The sequence below is a fragment of the Antedon bifida genome, chromosome 4, assembly GCF_963402885.1.
Source record: "Antedon bifida chromosome 4, ecAntBifi1.1, whole genome shotgun sequence".
Lineage (NCBI taxonomy): Eukaryota > Metazoa > Echinodermata > Crinoidea > Comatulida > Antedonidae > Antedon > Antedon bifida.
The window spans coordinates 29,390,482-29,417,440 of record NC_136229.1 but is presented as its reverse complement, the minus strand read 5'-3'; the positions used below and the strand labels follow the sequence as shown (position 1 = coordinate 29,417,440).

The following is a 26,959-nucleotide window of genomic DNA, read 5'->3' as shown; positions in this document are numbered from 1 at the left end:
GAGAAATACGATGGAACATCAACAGAGTTATCAGCCCCTGGTAATTTAATCTAATTTGAATAAAGAGATCTGGTAGAGATTGGGTTTTTGTTAGAATATCACGAAATATTCGCAAAGGTTTATTTATTGTGTAAGTAGAAATTTATTATCTTTTTCATATTTTGGCCACATTTACCAGTATTTTTAGATATCGTAAGAGAAATCTTACGTTTGTATTGGTAGGTTTTGTAATTATCATAATTTATTGAAAGTGGCACGTGCGGTCTATTGTGGTCGTATTTATGAAAAGCAGTAGGCCTGGCTAAGGCTTTGTGCGATCGCCTTTCTTCAACCAAGAAGAATTCTGACTTATTATCGAAATCGCCATCTCACAAGTAAATTTCCACGGTGTCTTGGTTACTGTCTTTCTTTTACATTTGATCAGATGTTGATAACGTTGTTCTTCATTTTCCTGACGAATTAGTAAGTACGTATACAATTAATTGTTTACTCTCTCTGTTTATTATTATCATAATTTATAAACACATGTGTATTTATTTTTAATTCCGCATTTGTAATACTATCGCCGTTCGCTTGGTAGCACACTGCGCGGCATCTGTTGTGGCTTCTTCTGACAGATCCCTATTTAGCTACAGGGGCCTTCCCATCTCATAGACACATCGTTTTGGATTTTAAATTGTTATTTTCATTTATTTATTTATTAGAAAATTTAATATAATATTAAAGTAGATGCTTACATTTATGGATGCTTACAATATGATAAAATTGAGTAGGATTTGTGAATGTGATTTTTTGTTCTTGTAGACTTTTAGTAGACAAATGTTGGCTTGTATTGTAAGCTCTCTCTGTGGGGTTTGGCTGTCAAAGCCTCTTTGTTGATAATTGATAGGCCATTTCCTATTCCAACTCATTAACATCTGCCGGACCATATTAATTTACTATGTTAATTGACTGAAATACATTAATAAATGATTTAATCAAATGATTTAATATTAATGTTAAAATTTTATATTTTCATTTATGTTAAAAAACTCTATAGTCATACAAAACTGCAAATTGTATTGCATATTATGAATTTTATTGAACTTTATAATATAAATAGCACATTTATAGTTTTTTTTTTCTTGCAAGAAATCACAAATTTTTCAATGATTCAATGTTTGTGTGAGTGGAATATTATATTTTTATTTTATTTAATTCATAATTGAATTTACTATAAAAAGAACAGTGGCCAAATGTAATTGATTTTACTATTGATATGATTTAAACTTATACTGTACTTCCATATACAATTAAACTACAGTAGGTAATCAATATTTTTTTTTCTTTCAAATTTAATATAAAAATACAAATAATAGATTTTCATAGTTTTATTTATAATTTTGTTTTTTTTGAAGATCTACTGTATATTTAACAAATATATTACATTTTAACAGGAATTTTCAATATATTTGTGTATAAAAGTTTCAATTTTTTTTTCTTTTGGAATAAATAATGAACAAAGATAAATTGCACTGAAGAAACTACAGTAATGCTTTCTTTTGTATGGACACAACATTTCTCATTTTCAATCTTAATTTTCTGTCCTTGGAAATGTTACATTCATTCAAGTTACTGTAATTTCAGAAAGAAAAAAAATACATTTACAGCATTTTGTGTTTCAGAATTAATTGGCTTACTTTAAAGCTTAGTATCCAATGTAGATGAAATTATTGGACTTAGTTAAAAAGAAGCTTACATTTTAGATTAGTTTGAGATTGTAAAGTATTTAGCGAATCCATTTGTTGAACTGTGAGTGTAGTTTGTATAATACAATTTAAAACCTTTGCTATTAATCTTTCTTCAGGTTGCTGTGTTCAGCTTTTTCTACTTTGCATCTTAAAGAAAACTAATGAATCTGATTTTTGACTCTGATATATTTCATGAATACAATAATTGAGCAAAAAATAAATCATGATTTTACCAGAACCTGTCTAGCAATGTAATTTGTAAAACAGATTATATATTTTAATTATTTTGTTGATTCTAATTTTAATGGCTGATTGTCCATAAATTGATATAATTAGACAAAATATATCCTGTTTAAAAAAAAATATATATTTTTTTTAAAACACTCCCCTCCCTCCCTGAAATTGATTCCGATGTTGATAATTAATTTGTAAAACATATTTATATTTTGATTATTTTGTTGATTCTAATTTTAATGGCTGATTGTCCATAAATTGATATAATTAGGCAAAAAAATATATTGTTAAAAAAAAAAAAAATTCAAAATATTTTTTTTAAAAACACTGCCCTCCCTCCCCTGAAATTGATTCCGATGTTGATACACCTAACAACTACAGTATATTTGTTTGATTTGGCCTTAATTAAGTTTTTGTACTTAAAAATACAAACTGTTTCGTCTACCATCCCAAGTTAACGGGTAGTTGAAACAAAAGCATTAGATGGTGTGTACAGTAGCAAAAATAACGCGAGTGGAGAACTTTGTGATGTCATTGAGAAAATAGTTTTATTGTGATATTACTGTATGTTAAAACTTTATACTGATGGTTTGAGAAAGATGACTAGAAATGTTCTCCAAAATAAATATGTACTCGACAGGTACAGTATTTAAATATGAACCGGAGTAGATCCAGAATTGTTGTTAATGTGGAAGCATTATATACATATAACATTAAAATATTCTATCAAAAATAGTAATTTTATTTTAGTTGTCATAAGGAGGAGCTTGTACCTCTTCTGATTTGCCCCTGATAACATTTTTTTCCAAATATTCATTGGTACTGAATAAAGAAACACAAACTCAGTAAATTGACCAATCATGAGTATCAGTTCCTGCAAATGTTTGTGTCATTTGTCAAATTACCTTGTGTCTACTACACATTATGTCCTTGTGTCTACTACACATTATGTCCTTGTGTCTACTACACATTATGTCCTTGTGTCTACTACACATTATGTCCTTGTGTCTACTACACATTATGTCCTTGTGTCTACTACACATTATGTCCTTGCGTTACAGATACTAGGGGGACTAAGCTCCAGGCTACAGTAGTGGTAAAAACAAGCATTGGTTGTGATATTGAATAAAATGAGAAACAAAAAATGTTTCTCTTGCAGTTTGCAGACAAATCAGTATCTTTCTTCTGAATATAATCTGTCTACTGCATAAGTCTTTAAAATCCAAAATTTCTTTTGTTTAAACGTTTACATGACAAATAAACAGTAGTAAAGTTTAGGTTTGTGGTACAGTACACCATGAACAGTACTTGTACAGCAGTAATCCATTTCTGACCAAATTGAACAAGATATATCACAATTTGCGGATCTTTCTGTTTTTTTCTTAGTGATTTTAAACTGTCGATATACAGTATATCATCAGTATGATAAAAATATATGAAAAAATTATATATTTATTAAATTTATTTTTTGAAATTTCAAAATCTGACTTTAGATCTTCAAAATATAGAATTTAATATTAAATTAAACACCAAATGTTCAAGATAGAATGACTTTGTTAGTGTCATGTCCAGTCTGCATAGAATTGCCCTTCTCCATAACTTAATCAAAACTTCAAGACATTCTCAATCATACTTTATTTCCTTTTGGGAAAACATGGTAATACCGCAAACCTAATATTACTACATACAGTATTACTGTATTTATTAGGTTGATAAACAGGCATATATACTGTAATTCAAATTTATTTTTGGGATTTTACTGTAGAGTATATTATTAGGAAAGAATCTTCAGTAAAATATATGCATTAGAACTCAACACATACATCTGTACCTATCCAATATCTTACTATATTAACTAGAGGCGACATAATGTTTAGCTTAAATTACTATGAACTTTATCCTAACATGTACATAATGCATTAACAATCTTAGAAATCAAATATACAGTAAATAAAGAATCAGTCATGAAAATGATATTGTGATTTTTATCAACTACAGTATAAAGGATGTTTGCTTAGTAAAAAATGGAAACAGAAGGTATTGCTAAACTGCACAAATCGCGCAAACCTCCTATAACTTTGGTGAAACCTCTTAAAACTTTGCACAAACCTCTTCCAAACCACTTACTGATTGATACAAGACCAGACTACTCTACAAGTTGTTATATAATAAGTTTGGTGCTATTTGTGTGTGAAAAAATTAATTTTTAATAATAAAGTGACAGATTCCACAGTTAGGATTAGATATGATAAGTTTTGGTTTTTTTGGAAGGCTTCCAAAGTTATAAAAGAAGTCAATCTGTCTGATTAAAAAGTTAAAATTAAAATTGGCCTGTTTCAATTAAAACAACTTTAAAATGTGGGACTGTCCTGCTCAATGCGAGACGGTTGGTAACTAAAGTATGCAGAAGCAAAGTTTACTTGTCATACAAATTTATATAACGGTAATATAAAAATTACAGTATAAGAAAAACTGGTTATTTAGATACATTTCACCATATATATTTTAAATAACTGTTTAAAATTCAATATCAGGAGATTAAAATTGTATGTAAGAAATTGATATTTAGCTAAAAAGCAAATTGATGATGATTAAAATATGTCTCCTGTATGCGTAATTTATTAGAAATCAAAAACTTTCTTTTTTAAAATCAATATTCCCTTCTTTATACTGTACAAAGTATCGTTTCAAATGCATAAGAATTTAATTCTAAAATAAATAAAAAATCCAACCATCTATTTATTGAACTTTGACAAGTACGTTGATTTATTATGATACATCCTGTGTACTGCAGTTAGTACATAAAAACTTTGACTTTGATTTGACAGTAATTTGTCTGTCGATTGACCTTTGACCTATCCACAGTACATCTCTTTAGGTAACACGAAGAATAACTTAGATATAATCATCCAGAATACAAAAATAAAGTTGAATGGGTGAATATAAAATTTACTGTGAACACTATAAGGCCAAAAAAAGTACTGTACATTCAGAGGAGGGAGTTTTGGGGTTTTTTTTCTTAATGTACTATATTTTACTTATTTTATTTATTTATATTTTAATACAGGCAGGTCATCTACTTGATTTAAATTCTACTTTTTAACTGTAAACATTTTCAACTTTAAGAAAATCATTTATAATGCAATACAATTGTTTCTCCACACAACATATTTAACAGAATGAATTTCCAGCATTCAAATATGGATACAAGGTTATAAATAATATATGTAGCAACAAAGTACAGTATAGTATATCGAGTCCAGACTGTACCCAATCTTTGGCTACTGATTCTATCTTCCATCTACATATACCTTGAGGTTATATTAAAGATGGTATATACTTTCGGTTGTAGGATCTACTCCATGTAGTTTTAAACTACAGTACTGTATTGATCAATGAAAATTCTGATTTACATTTTAAAATATCGATTGTTCAGTATAGTTCCTTGGGCAAGTTTGACTTCTACTATATACTAATGTCTTTACAGTTGTAAGGTTTAAATTTTAATTTCATTGCTGATATCAAATCAATAATATTGGTTGAGTACAGTATACTGTATTTCTATGGAAGGCAATCGCCGCCAAAAATACAAAAGTAAAACAAAGAACGTACTTTCACAAACGAACAACCTTCTTTCACAAACGAACAACCTTCTTTCACAAACGAACAATCTACTTTCACAAACGAACGAACTAATGCAAAATAAACAACGTACTTTAAAAAACGAACAACGTACTTTTACGCGAACAACGTATTTTTTTTACAAACGGAACGTACATTGATAAACGAACAACCTGCTTTACCAAACGATGTAGATTGCCGAATGAACTAAGGACTCGTCCATTTTTTAAGTCGGGTATAAAAACACCACATGACCTGAGGAAAATAAAATGTTGTTAATAGTGAGCTCTCTATTTTGTGTCTAAGAATATAGAGTATACACTATATAACTACATACAGTGTAGCAAAGGTAAAATTATGGGACCTCCCTTTTATTTCAATTTTTATCATGATGACGTCATCAAAATTAACACGAAGATTTTTGGAAGGAATTTATCTGAGCAACAACATATTAACGTGTAGAATTGAAGAATTTGGATGCGTAGAATATAGATGCGCGCTATTTTAACTGAACTATGACGCAAAAGATAAAAATACGACTTTTATAATTCAACTGGCTATAAAATGATGTCACAACATCCGATACGCAACATTTTTACATGAATTCGTATCTAGAATTCAACATCTTCCAGAAAACGTTTTCATAAGTGTCACTTTTCCTCCATTTGTCAGTTTTGCTTACGCGCGCAAGATACAGGCTGCTCCCTTTGAGAGGCATATCCTCTTACCGGAACTTTTGCAATTACCCACTTAAAAAATGGACGAGTCCTTAGTTCATTCGGCAATCTACATCGTTTGGTAAAGCAGGTTGTTCGTTTATCAATGTACGTTGTCCGTTTGTAAAAAATACGTTGTTCGCGTAAAAGTAGGTTGTTCGTTTTTTAAAGTACGTTGTTTGTTTTACATTAGTTCGTTCGTTTGTGAAAGAAGGTTGTTCGTTTGTGAAAGTACGTTCTTTGTTTTAATTTAGATCGTTCGTTTGTGAAAGGAGGTTGTTCGTTTGTGAAAGTACGTTGTTTGTTTGTGAAAGTACGTTGTTTGTTTTACTTTTGTATTTTTGGCGGCGATTGCCTTCCATATATTTCATCTCCTAAGACAGGCTACTGTAGGAGAAAAATATGAATCGAACTGGATCATTAACTGATGTTTACATTGTTACAAGAAAAAAACATCTGAAATAACCCCACAGGGCAATACTGTAGCCATCAGTATGGTTGGTACATGGTTTCAACCTGACCACTTTTTGCCAGAAGCCTTTGATTATTCCCTCTTTTTGCGAAAAACAGCACCAATTTCATTCTTGTGGCTATACGGCACTGCCCAATGGGGATCACTTGACGGAATGTTACATTATGAAACCTATATGGTATGAGTTAAAATTACATCACTTGTGTCTCTGAAAGAGTTATATCAGTGGCACATCAGAGTTAGGGGATCACATGAGAAGATGTAAACTCGGAAATTATTCGGATCAGCTTCAAGCGTGCATAGAATGGTTTTATATCTTCTAGTGTGTGTAAACACAGCTTAAAGAAGAACTCTGTTGATTACTCTAGTAATTATAACCAATAATGTGTTTCTTGGCAAAACAAGAGCTTCTGCTGTTTAAATAACATAGCATTTCTTGTTTGAATTAGGTAGCGTAATTATTGTTCAACATGTAATATTAGTAACAGTGATTTAGTACCATCAGGCTCGCTTTTTGCAGATTGTGGGTGAACATTATTTTCCCCTTTTCCCAAGTTTTTCATTAATTCAAAAATACTGTTTTTGGAGGTTTATACAACAATTTCATTTGCTGTTCCATATTTAAAAACACAGTCCTAAAATACTGTACACGAATATATTATAGGCAAAAAACTCGGTATAATGAATGTTGTTTTTTATTGATAATAAGTTTTGAAATAGGAAGTTGTAGATTTCGTTTGCTGTTCCATATTTAAACACAGTCCTAAAATACTGTACACAAATATATTATAGGCAAAAAACTCGGTATAATGAATGTTGTCTTTTATTGATAATAAGTTTTGAAATAGGAAGTTGTAGATTTCGTTATAAAAATTCATCAACAGTACAGTAGTGACAGGTGCTTAATCTTCAGTATAGACAATTACATGAGTAGCAAGTGAAGTGTAGCCAATGAATGAGCCTCTTGTTTGTTGTCAATTTTACCCATTCAACATGCACTGATGAGTGGTGGGAGTTGATAGTAATTTGCACTGTATGGCAAACACTTTAGGCCACAAGTCCGATCAAACTGAAGCAACAATATTTTATTTCAATTCACCTACTGTAGACTATATTATTTCCCCCATCAGCAGTTTTTTTAGGCCCTTTAATTCTGAATACTTTCTTATTGTTATTCCTGAATTCCGAGGTTGTTTTTTTATGTTGTAGATTATCTTCAATAATTTAAAGCATTTTCCAGAAAAATAAATAGACTGTAGAATGAAAAAAAAGAAGAAAAAGGTGAATAATTTAATAATTATAGACAGAAGTAATTTTTATTATATATATTTAATTATTATTTTGTAGATAGTTATATAATTATTTACTGTACATATTGTAGGTGCATCTCTACTGTGTGTAAAATGATATGTGTTTGTGATTATTACAGTACTAAAATTCAGTCAAGTTTAATTTACAAGCCTAATCTAAGTTCCAGATGTTCCAGTAAGTTTATTAAAACAAAAACAAGAAAAGATTAATCGCGATCAGTTCAAAACAAAAATAATCAATTTTACTTGTTGATAAAATATTCGTTTGAATTATTATTTATAAGGACAGCAAAATTCAAACCACCCATCAATATTGCCGAAAAAAAACCATTTATTATAAATATGAGGGTTGTGAATCTGAGAGTAAACAATGCCTCAACAACTCCTGGATTCAAACTTGGAACCTTCTACACTGTACTTCCTACAGACAGGCAACCATTAGACAAGCTTTTGCCTTCAGAATTCTGATTTTGCTTACAGTGGCAGTGACTCCTACTTTGCTCTCATGATCACCCAAGTCTTCTGATTACAGCAGAGGAGTTTAGATATTTTGTGTGATCCTCCGGTCTCTTGCTATTAATACCGCAATTTCTCCCAATTTGGATGAAAAAAATGTTTTAAAAAAAAATTAATAGTGCATAGTAATTACCATTAAGGCCAATTTCCACAGACAAGTGGAAGCAGTAATGGTAAGCGCAAAACCACATATTTTGTCCCATTTACACAGCGTGCCGAAATCGCGTTCTGTTTAAATGGTCATAAGAAATTACATAATTATTATATTTTTCCGTTTTCTGCTTACCCTTACCGTAACCGCTCATCTGTGTAAATTGGCCTTTAGGCTTTACTACTACCTGTACGTACAGTAGGCCCATTTACTGTATAAGACAAAAATACATTGGCGACACATTTTCCACAATGCAAATCAGGATATATACAGTATGCATTTTATGGATTTAAAATCTCCCAAATTTTCATTTATAAATCTAGTTGGGAATAACTAAAAACCTTAATAGATACTAATCAAAGTCATAAAAAAAAAACTAAATTGGCACTAATTGCCATTGTAATTTAACCTTGTTGAATCTAAAACAACTCATTTGTTCTCCTCTACCAATTTCAAATCAAAAGTGATTTATGAAAATAAAGTAGCTTACAACATTTCTATTCAGTTTTCTAATTGCAAAAAAGCATGCTTTTTTTGTGTGTGAATTAACTGTGCACTAGTGCATACATCAAATGTGTGTTCACATTGACTTTTTTCACTAATATTCAATGTATTGTACAGTAATTGCTGTTTTGTACAGTAGTAGTATATTGTATAGTGCATAGTTTTCAAATATGAAAAATAAGTACGATTATTTTACTGTATCTTACAATATTTTACTACTGTATATCAAACTGTACTATACTGTATATATACTGTACATCATTTTTTTTTCAAAAACAATGAATACAATGAAGCTTTCATTTTGTTTTAATACTAATGGTAGACTGCTATTGTTTTCAATTAAAACTGTTTATTCAAACAATAAAATGAATATAGGCCTACAGTATAGAAAATGTGTTTGCACTGATGGTACCCATTGTTTTAATGTACAGTTTTATACTTACATATAGTGTACCTTACAATTTTTATTTGAAGTATGTTGGTTTTTATTTTCTGGATTTTATATTCGTTTGTCACTGAATCTCATTGCTACTATAATTCTACTAGTCTATCAACAAGGGTACTGTCAAAAGTTAATACCAAATGTCATTTTAGTAATAAGAGCTGAAATTGTAAAATTAAAAGATGACAATAACTAAAAATGTTTCATGAATTTTCATTTTATTTATTTAAAAAAATATTATTTTTTTGCATTTATTTTTCAAGTTCAACATTCATCTCACATCAATAATGCTCTTTTCAATGAAATTTGATTTTTAAATGAGAAAAGTAGTTCCGGTAGTGTAGTACAGATGCACACAATTGACTTGAACTGATGAAAAATCTATGTCAAAAGTCATAGTATCAGTGAAATTACTTGATGTTTTGGTCTTGCATGCTTTTCATACATAAGTAATAATTTGAAATGCAATAAGCAGATGAATTATTCAGCATCTCAGGTTCCTCTGATAAGTAATCAGAGAGTGAGTTAAGAAAGGTCATCTCATTGGTAGTTACCAAAGGTAATAGCTATTGCACACACAGCCTACAAGCCTCACTAAATTAGTTTTTTGATGAGGAATCTTCCATTATCTATATGGGGAGAATGTATTATTTTTTTTATAAAACCCTCAAGTTGTTTCAAAATAAAACAAAAATTAATTATGGTGAATAAATCAACTTGGTTTAAATGACCGTAATGCGTTTTAGTAATCATCATTATCACTTTTAATATTACAAAATAGATTATGGTAATATCTGTGCGTACAAATTGAATAAATTTAAAGAGGAATTTCTACAAAATATGTTTGCAAAAGCCTGAAAAAATTCGTATTTATTATGATCAATACATAGATGAATATTAATTTTTTGACAGCTGGTTGAAGATTGATATATTCATGTGATATTTATGAATACTGAATCATGATAAATACTATAAGTATAAACTGAGACAATAATATTAAAAATAATTGTTTTTAATACAAAAATTTCATCTATTGTAGAGTAGCATACAGTATAACTGATTGTAGAGTAGCATACAGTATAACTGTAAAATATAAAATCGTGTTGTAGCATAGGTGAATTTTTACAGGAATAAAAAGTGAGAGAAGTTTAGAGGTGTAAACAAATGAAAATTTCATTTTTCATTCATTTATTTTTTTTTGTGAGGGGCTTTCTAGCTATTTTATTGACAATATTTCACCATATTTTGCCTTATAAGAACAGTTAGTATAGGCCTAACTTTGTGTTCTATGTTAAAGGGTACAATATAATATTTTCAAGTTTATAGAAATTAATATTTTCCTGATATAATTTTTTTTATTTATATTATATTACAGTACTTATTCAAATTTACATACATTTCAGTAAATTTTGCTTAACTCAAGGTGCTCCGAATTCTGCTTTATCGCTGACAACAAATAAGTGGGGATTATCAATATATTGTATTGTATAGACAATACAATTATAAATCCATTTTGCATTAATCCAGTCTTAATCATAAAACCCATTGTGGGATTTATCAATATTCTTAATTTGTTTTTTAATTCAGTGATTTCTGTTGTATACTGTAGGTTCTGTTTTACCCATACCAAATGGTCCATGCATTATATGAATGGCTACTTCACCTGAAGTATAATATAGTAGGCAATTATAGTAAATTGCTTGTATTGTCCCTGAGGGAGATAGGATTGGTACTTGCATTAAATGATTCTAGCATTGTTGAGGTAGGGGTAATGTATACCAATATTAATATATTAATGTATTGTTCCTGAGGGATTGAAGCAGGAAACTGCCATCTCTTATACAAACTCATAATGCCTACTGTAGTATACATTAATGCAATCATTAGGTTTTTTAAATGATGGCCTACAGTACTTTAGTACATATATATTGTATATATTCTACACAAAAAGGTAAAAATGTATTGTTTATAAAAATCATAAACAAAAACTTATTATATTGATGAGAGCAGTTGATGTGCCACAAGAAAAAAAGTGGTGTGGTTGTCACAAGAAAAGGGAACAATCTCTGTTCAAGCCACTGGGTTGTCAAAGGCCTCTGTGAAAAAGTGGCCAGGTTGAATTGTTAGAGAGATGTGGCTCTCGACACCTGCATTGACTCCGCATAGAAAAGTCTTTATCTTTAAAACTTGCAATATTTTAATTCTCGAAAGATGACTTTCCATATAGGCATAACAAGGTTTAGGATTAGCTAGGCTGCCATGTTCTCATGACCTGTTGACCTTTAGGTCATGCAACATGTTTATGAAAGCATTTAAAATCTGAGAATGAAGGATGAAATTTTATCGAATCCTGTACCAATACGAAATTTGTATACAAGTAAAAGGGGTTCATTTTTCCACTAAAGAAGCAAAAATTGTCAAACTTTCAGCTAGTTTTACAGTAGGTCTATTTACCATTACTTCCGCACTGCTGGTCTCTCAGTCTCTACTGATAGTTGACATTTGTAAATCACGGCTTGCGCAGTGAGTAAAACGCTGGTCATTGATATCAATGCTTAGTAAATTCGTGTTGGAATCCGCAAAATGTGTAAATAATAAGTATCACCGGTTAAAGGAGCAAAAATTGTCAAACGCTCAACTAGTTATAGTATAGGTCTATTTACCATTACTTTCACACTGTGCAATTGTGCTGGCGCTCCTCTGTGCCCCTAAGAACGATTTGAGGAGAGCAAAAAATACTGCTCCTTAATTTTTCCAGACGTCGAGAAAACGTACGTACATTTAAACTTCATTACATTAATGTTTTGTTGTGATTAATGTATTAATCTGATGTTAGAATATGAATGAATAAATATTAAATTACATTGTTTCTAGTTACATAAAGATAAATTTTATTTTCATTTGGTGAATAAATTGATTGATTGAATGAAGATTGATTGAAGTAGTGAACTTTCATCTTGATTCGTCTAGTAACTTCTTATTCAAATGTGCTTGGACTTTTCACCAACAGACTTTAATACCTTTGCAATTTGTCATCCACACTAATTCTTTCGATTTGTAATTTAAATCCAATAGGCTTACCGGAAATGATAGAAACAAAAAAAGCGCTGATTTATTGAGATTTCTGTTTTGCGCTGATCCAGGGGTAGACATAAATTATTGCATTGGGGGTGGGGTACATTAGAAGGGCTGCTTAAATTAGAATATAACTTAATACTGTACATACTGTACTGTAAAAACTTAAAAATTTGAATAAATTATTATTCTTAAATCAAACACAATTACTGTACAAAGATACAGTATGCTATAGAACTTTGTGATTGTTTTACTTTTTACTGACAAATATGATATACAGGTAATTATTTGAACTGTACAAAATCAATTGTGTAAAAATGAATTTTCATTATACAAAATAATACATTTATATACAAATCTGCAAACCCAGGAATATGAATTCAGTTTTTTTTAAATAGAAACTTTTTTTTGTAATTCTTGAAGGATCCCAGACCAATTTTGAAAATTATAAAAAATGAGATATGTATGTGAGAAAAAAAAATCAAATCAAATTCTTGAAAGTTAATATTGTCTGTTTTATAAACATCCACATTAACAGACTTAAATCACTATAAGATGGCACAGCATAATATATCACTTTGAATTATATTACTGTGAATGACTTTGATATGCTAAATGAAATATAGAATGCTTTTGCGCATGCAATTACATTATACCCCTTATAGTAGAATGGAATAGTCTGGAGTGTATAAAGGCCAGAAAGTGATTTGAGTAGCTGGGCCTATCTTGTTACATCATTTAGCAGTCAGGTTCACTAATGCAGACAGGTACATTGATGGGTTATGCTGTCAATCAAGTAATTACTAAAGATGTATGTTGGACATGGTTACATTCTAAAAGAGGACTGATGTAGGAACAATATTCATGAATGTGGCCTTTACAAAAGCACTAATGGGGGCTGAGGCTAATTACACCATGACTTCTTGATATCAAACGAAGTTGTGCATTCTCTTCGATTTGAAGGCAGTTTACTTAATGCATGTTGATTTGCAACAGATTTCCTTTCAGAGATTCATGCATCAGTGAATACAATGTTAATTACTTGTAAAGTCTGTGTGGGTGGAAAAAATACAGAATGTTATACAAACATTTAAAACATAAATCTGTAAAATTCTACAGACAGTAACATTTATTTATGAACAATTAAAGTTGATGAAGTGATTTAATTGTTTGAAGAAATATTTGTTTTTACTATCAGTAAATAGAGAAAACTTATTTTTACGTCTTTTTTATTTGTATTTGTAATTGAATGGAATAATTGTTAACGTGAATAATGAAACTGAATTGCTTCACAGAAACAATTGTCTTCTTCTATAGTGTTGGTGAAATTATACGAAACTCAAATTTTCTAAATCAACATATGAAATCATGAAAAAGAAACATAAAAATAATTGTCTGAGCATGAACATATTTGGAAGAACTATGACTGTATATGGGAACTTTGGTCACTACTGTTGTTTAGTGTTAAAATAATTGTTTTTTTTAATTAAAAAAAAAATAGGATTTGATTTTAATTTTGTGTCTTAATTCAATTCTAATGTTTTAACATTATCATATAGTTGTGTGTAACAGTACAGGGTGATTCTCCATTAAACATATACATTCCAAGCAGTTCTGTACCTGTACTACAGTACTGTAGCTTAGGTCTAGTACAGTACCATATTTGGTCAATGTGTTTAGACTCATTGTGTAGTACCATCCTATAGTACTGTATGTGTGGTGAATATTAAATAAAACACTGTCATGTTGCATAAATAACATCGCCATTACGACCTGATTTATGCACTCATGGCCACTATCCTGAATTACAAAATGTATCTGGTTGCGTTTACGAATCAATCTATGTTGTGTTTGAAGCTGTTTCTACTTCATAATGCCCAATAACTTTATTAAAATATATTTTAAAATACATAACTCAAAAGATGTAACATTACCCAAAATGCAATGCACTCATGATAATCACATTTTCTAGATGCTATGGTAGTTGACCCAACCAACTCATCAATGATGGTCATGAACTGCGTCCACATGCACTTAATCTGAAGGTTCATATTGCTGGATACAGTAATACACAGTGTGTAAACTACTCAATTAGAATTATAGGTCCTGTTTCCACTGCAAAAATATAACTGTGTGAATAAGTTACTCCCAATTTTAAACCAGTTATTGTTCTTGTTGCAATGAAAAATAACAATCGTTTTATACCGCCATTGAACTTGAGTCAACTACTTGAGCGTTTGACCGCCTCAGTGCATTGCATTTTGGGTATGTTAACATTTTTCGTCGATTACCACCCACGGTTATTTGGGAGTAGAAATGCAGTGGACATAAAAAATGCGGCAGAAACAGACCAATTCATACAGCATTACAAATAGATTGTAATTCCATCTTTTATTTCTTGATTTCTTTAAATAGCATTCTTTTGATAATTGATAGAAAATTGGTACAGGTAGTTGAGGTTTCACAATTGGAAAATGTATTCTGGCCGTTAACAAGTTTGTTGATTGATTTTCGCCATAGGTAGTTGCATGTTCTCGCTGTTCACTTCTGTAACTGCATTGACGTTGTATAATTTGCTTAAACATTTGTGGTGATATAGTACTATCACATTTGATTTAAATGATAGTAAATTGTCAGTTGGTATTAATCAATCTTACTAACGGCAGACAGTAAATGTGCAATTTATTCAAAGAATCTGCATTTCGACAACATGGATTAAATTTAACATTAGGAATGTCTTGGTTGCCTGTCCTGCTATCGTCAATGCTTTTAATATTATATTACTTTCGATATGATACATTTTGGCTCCATATAATATATGAATATTAAATTACTGTATGTATATAAAACCCCACCTGCACCCAACTCAAATGTCAAATGTAGTTTTAAACCTTCCCAGTACAAATTTTTGCGGGTTTTTGCCATTCTGATTCTATTTATTCTAATTGCGCATTGAAAGAGAAAATGTAAGAGGATTTTTTTCCTTCTGACTGTACAGTATAATACTAAATATTTATATTCAAAGTAAAATATGATTGCCTTCCAATCACAGGGCCTACTGTACAGTAGGCCCTGTGTACAGTAACAGTACAGTACAGTAACACGGAAACAGGCCCCTAATCCTTTATGTTATCATCTTAAAACAACTGCACTCTCAATCGCTTCAGTTTATGTCATATCAATCTTATCCTGTACAGTATGTGGGAAGGACTATTAGTATATATCTTTTAATGTATGATGCTAAATGCCAGGTGTCTTTGTGCAATCAGTGATGTACTTTAGCCACATGAAATTAAGTGATGCCCTTTTCTCAAGAAAAGGGAACAATCTCTGTTCAACAAGTCACTATGTTGTCAAAGGCCTCTGTGATCAGGTTGAAACTTTACTGGTGGCTGCGGCCCTGGTAATAACATTAAATAGTGTTAATAGTCTGATAGCTAGATACAGTAGTAACATTCCACAACCCTGTCAACATCATACTTTACAACCTCCACCCATCCTCCCTCTTCCCTAAAGGCACACCTTGTTAAAAATATGGATTAATTATTATTATTATAGTGTATGTTGGCGGAAATTTTTCCGAATGTTACCTTTTATGTTATGTTTATGTCATATTTTTAATTATGTCACCAAATGATTCATACAATACAATAATTCCATAGAATTATAGTGTCACATTAATAATATTATATTATACTTTTTTTATCATAAACATTTTCTTTGCATATCCTACAGTTTATATAAGAACCTGGTTAAAAATGCACCTCTTCAAATACGGTAAGTGGTATCCTACCTCAAAATTAAAAACAAACATTTACATGTGTTTTTTGTTTTCTCATTTTGACTATATTTAATATTCATAGCTCAGATATGCTACTAAATTGAACTATTTATTAAGAGTATTGTTTGCATAGCAATTTTAATCAGCATTCTACTGTAGGGTTTTTAGTGTTAAAACATTTTTTGATGTGTTTGGTTAAATTGCACTACTATATGGCGATTAGTGCACGCAAAACATTGTCAGGTACCTGAGGGTGTGCCCCAAGAAGCTGAAATTAAATTTCTGGGTAGCATCTATAATTCATATTAAAGGCAACATTACTATATTATACTAGATTCTGCAATTTTTAGGTTATAAAAGTATTACTGAGCTGTAAATAGAGGGTCTTTGCACATAATTGTTGTTGTTTGCTGAGTGTAATTTGAGACTATAGTATATAATACAAATAATGAATGTTTATGAATGCGATGGTACTAATAATTTCATGAGGTGAAAATATAACAAATTTTCATCTTTCACAGAATGAAATTAATTGTTCCATTGCACAAATAATTGACATTCATTTTATGTTTTACAACACACCAACTTTTAGCGTGAGGCTAGACCAAAGGCATAAACTATTCAAAAAGCAGACCTCCAATTTTAGGTCCTAATTTTGGACATGGAGTAGAATAATTACAGACATTACAATACAGGTTGATAGAACATGATCAGTCAACAACAGCCTCTTGTTGCGGATGTGGTTGCTTAATTACTGTGTGAAACAAAATTGTAATACTCGTGCGCATATAATGACATAAGAGTGCAATAGAACATTTATTTAAATCATGTGACTCAAAATAATGAATCCTCCACTCAAATGACAAGGATCTACTTAGGTGTGTTATAATACTTTTTATCAGATTTTCCACTGCTGTCTACACACATAAATCCATATGTTTCTTAACAAAATAAAATTGTTTGTATTTTGCAGAGTGGAGCGGCAATACTAATGGACTAGATAACGACAAGGAAATGGACAGAAAGTCATCCAATCATCACCATTCACCACCGACAGAAATAGGTGCTGCTACTGCTACCACCCCATCCATCAATGTTCATCATGCTAATACTGGCACATCAGTAACTCCGGTTAGTTTCCTATTGTTTATGCAACATCTCAGATTCTCTCATCCCAAACCTCCACTCCTAGTGGCAGATCCAAGATTCTAATTTAGATGTGGCCGAGGGCTGAACTTTGATTTGTCCTATGCAGTTTTTGAAACTTTGAATCGAGGGCTGTTTTTCTACGTAATTGTCGATATTTTAACGAGTTGACAATTTTTGCGGTAAGGTTCTCAATTGCGAAAAATAAACAATAAATAAATAATGGAATATACAGTTTTACACTAATATACAATTTAAACCATTGTGTAATTACTCTATTCATCCTATTTTTACCATCAAACAGAGGAGACAGATTTGTGGTTGAACACTAGTTGACCATTACCTAGCTACCATTATCATTTTTTATCTTTCAAAAAAATCATGTATTATTGCTAAAGCCATTTCTGATCATCAGACGTACAGAACGATAACACGAGACATGACCTATTTTCACAAGTTTATCATCGATGAATCAATTGATAAAATGGAATTACAAACTTGTAACTTGTAATTACAATACATTTACATCATTTCAAATTTATTCTTTAACTCTATTCATGTACTTAGACAAAATATCTGCCGCTAAAGAACTATAAGGTACATGTATCAAGATCAAAGATAATGTATCCGTCAATTACTTAATCGCATTATGTAAATTATCACGTTTTTGTAATACGTCCTGAAGCAGTTAAAAAATTTAGGTGAGCGGAAGTAAAACACATTAAACAGTGTAAATTATTGAGCATATTTTTAACTTAAATTGTCAAGTAAAGAGAGTTTTTATGCATTGAATGTGTGCTATGTCATAATGGAAATGTGTATAGTGAAAGGATACAGTGGTAGACGTGTGCGATGCATAATGGAACATGCTGAAATGACGATGCTGTTTCCTTTGACGTAAATAGGCTACAACTTTGATGAAATAAGTCAGCTCTAGCAATTACTGCCTCTTAAATTCTAAAGAACAGTTTTTTTGAAGTTAAAATTGGCATGTATTCTGAGATTTAAAAACAACAAACTAGTTGATACCTTTCAAAAAAAATTTGTTATGTTGCCCTGGCTGCAATGTTTTTTTCTAAGGCAGAAATCATGAATTAATTATTTTCTATGTTAATTATAAGATAGCAAACTTATTTCCTAATAATTGAACCAAACCCTCTAAATTATCTCTCTCAATTATTATAAAAGAAAACATTGAAGAGGATGGGTTTCGAACCTAGTGCTTCAGATCCACAACCTGAAATCAGTCAAATTTGTATTCTATAACTTCATTACGAACGTCATAAAAAGTTATGGAACTTGAAATATGCTTTTAAGCAGAGACCCTTAAAAAACTGAAACCTGCAATGCTAACCTGCACTGCTAACCAAATGAACACACAGATACAAAATATTTAACAAACATAATTTGTGTCTTATTTGTGTTTATTTGTATAAAGCAATCAATAAGTGTATACAGTACAGCTGATAAAATTAAACATAAGAAAGCAATTGTAACAATCAAGTTCAAGCAACAACAACAAAAAATATAAAAATCAATTATAAACATTAATGTTTTATTCAATTACACATAAATTTTAATACATTTGTTTTTATGAGATAATACATTTAAATAGAATTTATTATCCGTGCAATAAAGCTTATCAATTAAATTATTCATTGTGTTCTTAAATGAGAAAATTATTGCTCAATGGTACAGAAGCTTTCTTTTATCAGTTTAAATGCCAACATAGTGTGTTACTGAATTGTCCAGATGACATATTAAAATGCTGATAATTTTGTTCCATAAAATGTCATGATGCTCTACAGTACTGAATGAGAATAACTTGTTTACAGTATGTTTAATGGTCTTTGGTGTTTTTTACTGAAACTCTGATAAAATTTGGATTTATTTAAACTCTTTGAAGATCTATGGCAGCAATAGTGCCTTGATCAGCACACTGATAGATGATACCATGTTTTTGAAAAGAGCACCATTAATGGTAGTGATATACCCAAATATGGTAGTGATATGACATCATCATGTCCACATATTTTTTTATCACATAATGTTTGACACAAAGTGCAATTGTATGTCATGAATCAGGAAGTATATTAAATGTTTGTTTATAACTTAAAGTTTATTTTTATTTCTACTTGTACTGTAGGCACTTTCTCCTAGACTTTCTCTCCCACTTAACATGGCCAATGCCAAATCACAGAGTGCGTCAGACCACATACTGATGGCTATGCAAAATCTGGCTCAAACTTCAACCACACACAGAAGCCCTACATCCACGCCCACCAAGTTTCCATTCCAAGGTAAGGCAGGCTAGCTTTTCATACCCTTTCTTTCTTATTTGATATATAAATTATTATAAATTTATATTTTAGCAATTGTTGTTTCAGTCGATCTATTTTTTAAACTAAAATGACGTCCGTTTGATCATTGGTTGATTCAAAATCAATACATACCGCCCGCCCCATATAGCCAAATACAGTATGATAACCTACATCAATCTTATCTTATGTTTGCGGTCTGCCAATCGATTTCCCCTTTACTAGTCTGTAGTATTCAGACAAAAATCGAAAGGTGGACTAACATGAACAAAAAACAAACTTGGGGCAAGTCTAGGGATGTCCCTCTAAAGGCATAGCTAGTGTAGTGTTGTATATAGCCTCTAATTCATTGGGAAAGTGTCCCTTTAATAGGGGTATCCCTAAAAAGGAGGGTTCTAATTTACGTAAACTGTTATGTAGTTTCAATTGTATTTTCATTTTACCTCTTTTTAGTGTTTTTTTAAATTAGTTTTATTTACTGTATTTGTTATGTTATTTGTTGCTTTGTAAATGTGTTTTTATTTCGCACTGGTGTCCAGAAATCTCAATCAATCTCAATTTTTTATGTAGGCCCATTTTGATAAGTGAGAGATGAACAAGATTGGCTCAGGAGTTTAAGTGCAGAAACTCATTATACACCTTGATTACAATCACTGTATATTCGTCAGCTTAATTAATTAATTGTAGTAAGCCTAATACTTGGAGAGAGTTGATCAAATATGACACTCCATTATGCTTTCTATTGTAAGCATGTGTGCCACCTGCTTACAACTGAACCTTTGTCTATTGTCAACTTAATAGCTTCTTTCTTTATACTGTGCAGTGGTTTAATGATTTTTATTTTAATGCTATCTAGAATGTGTTGCTACAGCATGTTTCAAGAGATGTCTTTGTATTTTTGATGACATCACTTTATCCAAATAAAAAAAAGCAACAATTAACCTCTATATGATATCACTTTTACATTACAATTGGAAAGATGATTTATCAACTTTATATTTTTATTTATAAATCATATAGCCCTAGACTGAATTGATATTCCTAATGTTCTATTTTACAACACATTTAAAATGTTCACATTTATACTTCTTTATACTTATACTACGTATATTGACAACAAAATTGGATTAAAGACAAAAACAAAAATTCCATTGTAAACATACATTTGGTAAATCACTAGACACAGTTAAAACTGATAGAAAAATTAAACGATGATACCAATACACACATTTAATCAATATTTGTACTTTTTAAGTTCCAGGCACGCCGACCACACAGTTAGCGTCCGGCTTAGCCGGAATGACTTCTATTCCAGGCCAACAATTACTGATGAGTCCAACGTTACAAGGCCTTCCCTCAAACCAGGCCTTGATTAGCAATCCACAGGTTAGTTTGTAACCATTTAGGCCTACAAAATAAAGTGTTATTTATACTATGTAATATTTCATGATACAAATATCCCATGTACAGTAATCTATAAGGTTTTATAATTTACAATACTGTTTAATATTCTCAGAGTCAAACCGCATTTTCTAGGTATAGATAAAATGAATCATTCTGTCGAGTTTGGCGCCTCTACATCCGTTATCTGTCATCTCTGTTTTTATGTATATAGTTCAATCAGCACTAATGAATGCAAGTCAGGTTCTAGAGATGTATGCTAAAGATATTCTAATAAATGAGATTCTTATTGAGATTGAAGCATAAAATATAAATATTACAAGGAGAAATTCTCTAATGCTGAGATATGATTTGAATCAATGTGACCTGGTAAAATCTAAACATTCTGTATATTCCACACAAAACAGAAACTTGGATTGTCCTGCTTTGTACGTACAGACCCTACCATTAAACCTGTCTTCCACCAAGCGAAATTGTTTGCGCAAATTCCATGTTTTCGCAGAGAAAACATGGCGCTACCCTTTCCAATACAATAGCTTCGATTTTCATTTTATTGTATGTCTATTAAGCTTTTCGATTATTTTTTCTCATGAACCTGACATTTCATGAGCTTTGATTGGTTGCGTATTAGTACTGTAAAGGTTGTGTTATAATTTATATACACATAATTTAAACATAGCCATACACAGGGAGTGATAAAACAAAAGTTGAAGTTGTCAAAGTGCATATTTCAGATAATTTTTTTATCTCCATCTTTTGATCTATAAGTCAAACTTTAGAAGTTTGTCTAAGGACAGTTTAAAACATTGAGTTAACGCCTTTTCTTTTCCTTACAGTTTGCTAGTGCTCAACAGCTCTTGACCATTCCGTCCAGTCCTGCTACCGGTCAACAACAGATTCTTTTACCCATCACAAACTCTGCAGGTCAGCAGCAACTTATATCAATCCCAGTGACTCTGGCTCAAGGGCAAGGTGGTGTTCAGTTCCTCATTCCAACATCTGCTGGCCAGCTACTGACCAGTAACTTGGCTGGACTTCAGGCACTCACTGGACAAGCTAGTCAACTAGCAGCGACCAATCCTATTACAGCAAGTCAGATTGCAGCCAATCAAATTCAAGCCGCAGCTCAACTAGCCAATCAAGTGATGGCAAATCAAGCGCTAGCATCGCATGCTACCACTAGCACAACTGGTTCACTTCACAGCAGGTCAACGTCTACAGCTAAATCACATACATCGCTACCATCAATGGTAAACTTCACCTCGATGGGAACATTGCCTGCGAACACGCCATTACCTCCTATGTCTGTCTTGGCCAGTCAGACCGGTCTACCTATGCCAGCCCCGATGACTCAGATGCTGATGAATGCTAACGGTCAGGTCTTAACCATGTCCCCATCATTCAACTCAGTGGGCATGCAAGGGATCACAGGACCAGGTAAGGAAGAGTTAACAACCAAAACGTATTTGATTGTCACCCAAGTCAACTGGTTCTCTTTCAATTGCCACAATCACACAGAATCCTTGAACAAGTCCAATGAAAATCAAACTTTGTTTACATGTAAAAATCCCATGTTAGTTAAGATTTGTTTCCATGTAGACACAATGCAATAGGTAGAACTAAAGTAATATAACTGGCTCATCCAAACCATTGCTTTTCATTGGTGAAATTACTTGTGTTGGTTTTGCACCCTTGTACTGTGTCCCCACTGTGTCCTAGTGAGAACCAAGCTTTAGCATGTAGACCATATACTGTCTGAACATGAAAATCCTATTGGATCAGGTAATGTGAATGTGATTAGCAATATGAAAATGACAAAACATAGTATGTATGGTTGGTTGTTAGATATTTCATTCTTTATAACTTTGGATATTGGACTAATGTTGCATATATAATACCTCATAACTTTACAGCCTTACTTTTTGACCTTTTAACTTGTGTAATTTTAAATATGTGTTGAGCTCCAATTGTCTGTTTATTACCTGGGATATCATAGAATACTAGTCAACACCTAAACATTTAAATTAGTTTCAACTGTGCATACAGATGTGTCATTATAGTGAATATACTATTAACCAGTAAAAAACCTCCAGAGGGAGCTAGACTCGTTATAATAGAGTACAGTATTTAGGATATGCACATTAGTGCCGAACACATTTATAGCCTATGATAGTAAAGGTTCTTCTAGGTCATGAACTAAAATACATTAGTAACCAGTAACCAATTAACACATTTACAGATAAATCTTTGAGATCCGTTTACTTAAACAACATATTAGTATTACAATTGGTTTAGTAAAAATTCTAAAACAGTAGTAGTTTGTTGAGTTAAAAAGTGGCTCACTAATCTGTTCATATCCCTAGGCCTATGATAACTGATGATGGGTTTGTAAATTCTTCTAATATGCAAGCTGAACTTGTGACCCAATTTAATAGTAGTACTTAGAGTCTTTAATGGCGCAAACTGGATCATGAATGTTGTAAGAATTTAAGGTGCATCACCGTAGAGAGCTAACAGAATCTACTATAATAACAATCATATATGAAGAACACCAACAACATTAGTAATATTTTGTAGCTATATCCTGTTTTAAAAACAACATTTGTGAGCATAAATCATAAGTAAACATATTAAATAGTTCAATTTTATATATATTGAAGTAGTATGAAATCATAACATGTTCTGACAAAGATAGAAATTAATTTTGAACAAAGAGTAAAAGGACATGTGACTTAACCTTCACCTCCTCCCATCACCGTGTTTGTGCCTCTGAATGAGAGATCTTGGCGGAAAATAAGATAAGTGAGAATAAGAAACTGCCTTATAAAGTTTATTAGGGACTTCATTTAATTGTTTCAACAATTTTCAGGAAACCTCTTGCAGTTTTTTCATTTAAAAATTTGGGAAGATGGAAAAGGAGGGTGGGGGTCTTTAAAGATAATATTTAAGGAAGGATCAGCAGATTAAAAAACACATGTATAAAAATATCTGTTTAACTGATATTTTATGTAGGCAAAGAAGTATTAGTAACAAATACATTTTTTCAGATGATTAGCACTCATAGAAATAATATACATTATTTGTTCTTTTTGATTCTACAGCTATGGCTGGATTAGCACGAATAGCCTCTCCTAAATCATCACAAGTTACCTCTGCACCAACGTCTCCTTTGAGTCTAACTTCTTACGCAGTTGCTACAAGAGGGCTCCCTTCACTACCAGTCTCTGTCAAGAACGAAATCCATACACAAATGCCGACAAAGACCAGCAACTTACCTAGCGTAACAACAGTTTTAAAGACCCAACCAACGACCACCATCACAACTACCTCGATCACAACCCCTACCATTACAACTAATGGTGTCAAAGGTCATGATTCTCCTGTACACGTCACATCAAATCACACATTGACGAGTCAAGCTTTAGCGAACGCAGGACTTTCAACCCATATTTTACCAAGTTTAAACAGCCAAGTCGGTGTTAGCCAATCCCTACCATCGGGCCTAAATAATAGCCTTTCCTCCGTTCATGGTCTACCTAGTCAAATTGGTGTTGGCAGTCAACTTATTGCGGGTCAAATGGTCGGAGGTCAATTAATTACGAGTCAAGGAACCGTAGTAAGTCAAGGGGTACTTGGCCAAACGTCTGTAGCATCTCCTTCATCAAACCCATTGGGAAATTTAGCAGGTCAGTAGAAAATACTTAATTAAGTATATAGTAATCATAAACATATAAATAATAATATATTATAATATAAAATATTGAATGATAAGTATGAAAAATGATTTCAGGTCCACATGTTTGGAATACTCTGCCCAGTATTTTATTATTCAACTTCTGTTTCCAATAATAGTCAATATAAACAATTCATTATTATTATTATCATTACTGTAAATAATCACTGTATATATTTTATAATGAATTTTTTTTGGTAAAAATCACTGTAAATACACGTTATTATGATTACCATTATAATACCAGAAAAATGTATGATTGATTGAATAACGTACACATATATTTATACCAACAATTCAACTGTGCAAAACATGCTTAATCATTAAGTCAGTTTAAAATTGCCACTTAAGGTTTGCTTGTGCAATAAGTAATGCCAATCTAATAATTTATAATTACTGTTTTTACTCTGTAATAACTAATTAATCATATCAGCTTCCATTATTTATTATTCCTTTTATACAAATTGAAAACAGTGCTTTTAAAAGGGTTAACAATTTAGATAACTTTGCTATACAAATGTCCTACCTGTCAAATAATACAATGTAGTAACAATTGGGCTAATGATTATCTTACAGTAAGTAGTCTTGGTAATACTACAGAAGTGGATGGAATTAACTTAGAGGACATCAAGGAATTTGCCAAGCAATTTAAGATAAGACGTCTTTCACTAGGCTTGACACAGACCCAAGTAGGACAAGCACTAAGTGCCACTGAAGGTCCTTCATACAGCCAAAGTGCAATTTGCAGGTATAATATATCAGAATCCATAGTATACATTATTCGTTTTTTGAAAGAAAAAAAACAGTAGGTCCTTTTATATTAAGGGGGAAATTTTCTGTGAAACTAACAAGGGGGAATATCTTATTATTCTCACTGTAGCCTCTTGAATGTCCATATTCAGAGGACATCCCTATCCAGGGGACACCTGTATTCAGGGGACAGCCCTAATAAGAGGAAACATTGTTTGGTCCCATATTTCCTTTTAATAAATAGAGCGTCTCTGTCCCTTGCTTCCTTGGAGACCATTTTCCAGTTTTGGTAGTTTAGAATTAATTTTAGTACAAGATATTTCTGATCAAACAGGCTCATGTAATGGCGTAACAGAATATCTTTGCTATTGTGATAACTAATTTATATTTTAATATTTGAAACAAGGTTTGAAAAATTGGACATTACACCGAAAAGTGCCCAGAAAATTAAACCAGTATTAGAGCGATGGATGGAAGAGGCAGAAGAAAGACATAAGAATGGGGTGTCACAGTTGACCGATTTTATCGGGAGTGAATCGACCAAGAAACGTAAACGTCGAACATCATTCACACCGCAAGCCTTGGAGTACCTCAACTCTCACTTTGAGAAGAATACTCACCCGTCAGGACAGGACATGACGGAACTTTCGGGAAAACTTGGGTACGACCGGGAGGTAATTCGTGTGTGGTTTTGCAACAAACGTCAAGCCTTAAAAAACACTATAAAAAAGTTAAAATCTGAGCCATCAGGTATTTGATTCTAACTTTACTTGTTAATAGGGCTGTAAGTATATAATAGTAATGGTCACAGTTTGTAAATTAAGTCGTTTTATGGTTAAGTCTGGTGCTCAAGTTGTGTAGAGAGCAATCGGTCTGCTTTGTACAAAATGAATGCTTGTCTCTCATCTGTAGTTGTTAGAAGACATATCAATTCACGCTATCTGAAATAGTCAACAAAAGTGTGACAATATTTTAAATGTTAACCTGATTAATTCCCACGGTAAAAAGGACAGAAATGAAATTGCAATAAGTTCATTGAACTTTGAAAATGCTGAGGCA

The 26,959-nt window shown here is 31.6% G+C and overlaps 1 protein-coding gene across 1 annotated transcript; it reads left to right on the top strand.

The window, feature by feature from the left end:
• The first annotated feature begins 108 nt into the window (after positions 1-108).
• LOC144841079 (uncharacterized) lies at positions 109-26,959 on the top strand. The gene is made up of 10 exons (XM_078697262.1): positions 109-130; positions 425-466; positions 16,507-16,548; positions 17,526-17,683; positions 19,845-19,998; positions 21,272-21,402; positions 22,254-22,854; positions 24,519-25,103; positions 25,727-25,898; positions 26,307-26,959. Exons 3-10 carry the CDS (start codon positions 16,530-16,532, stop codon positions 26,656-26,658), a joined length of 2,172 nt encoding a protein of 723 aa, XP_078553388.1. The 5' UTR covers positions 109-130; positions 425-466; positions 16,507-16,529; the 3' UTR covers positions 26,659-26,959.

Excerpts from the sequence above, each read along its gene's own strand:
- LOC144841079 (XM_078697262.1), top strand. Across the intron at positions 21,403-22,253 it reads CCTTGATTAGCAATCCACAG|TTTGCTAGTGCTCAACAGCT; the intron begins GTTAGTTTGTAA and ends TTTTCCTTACAG. Across the intron at positions 25,104-25,726 it reads CCCATTGGGAAATTTAGCAG|TAAGTAGTCTTGGTAATACT; the intron begins GTCAGTAGAAAA and ends ATTATCTTACAG.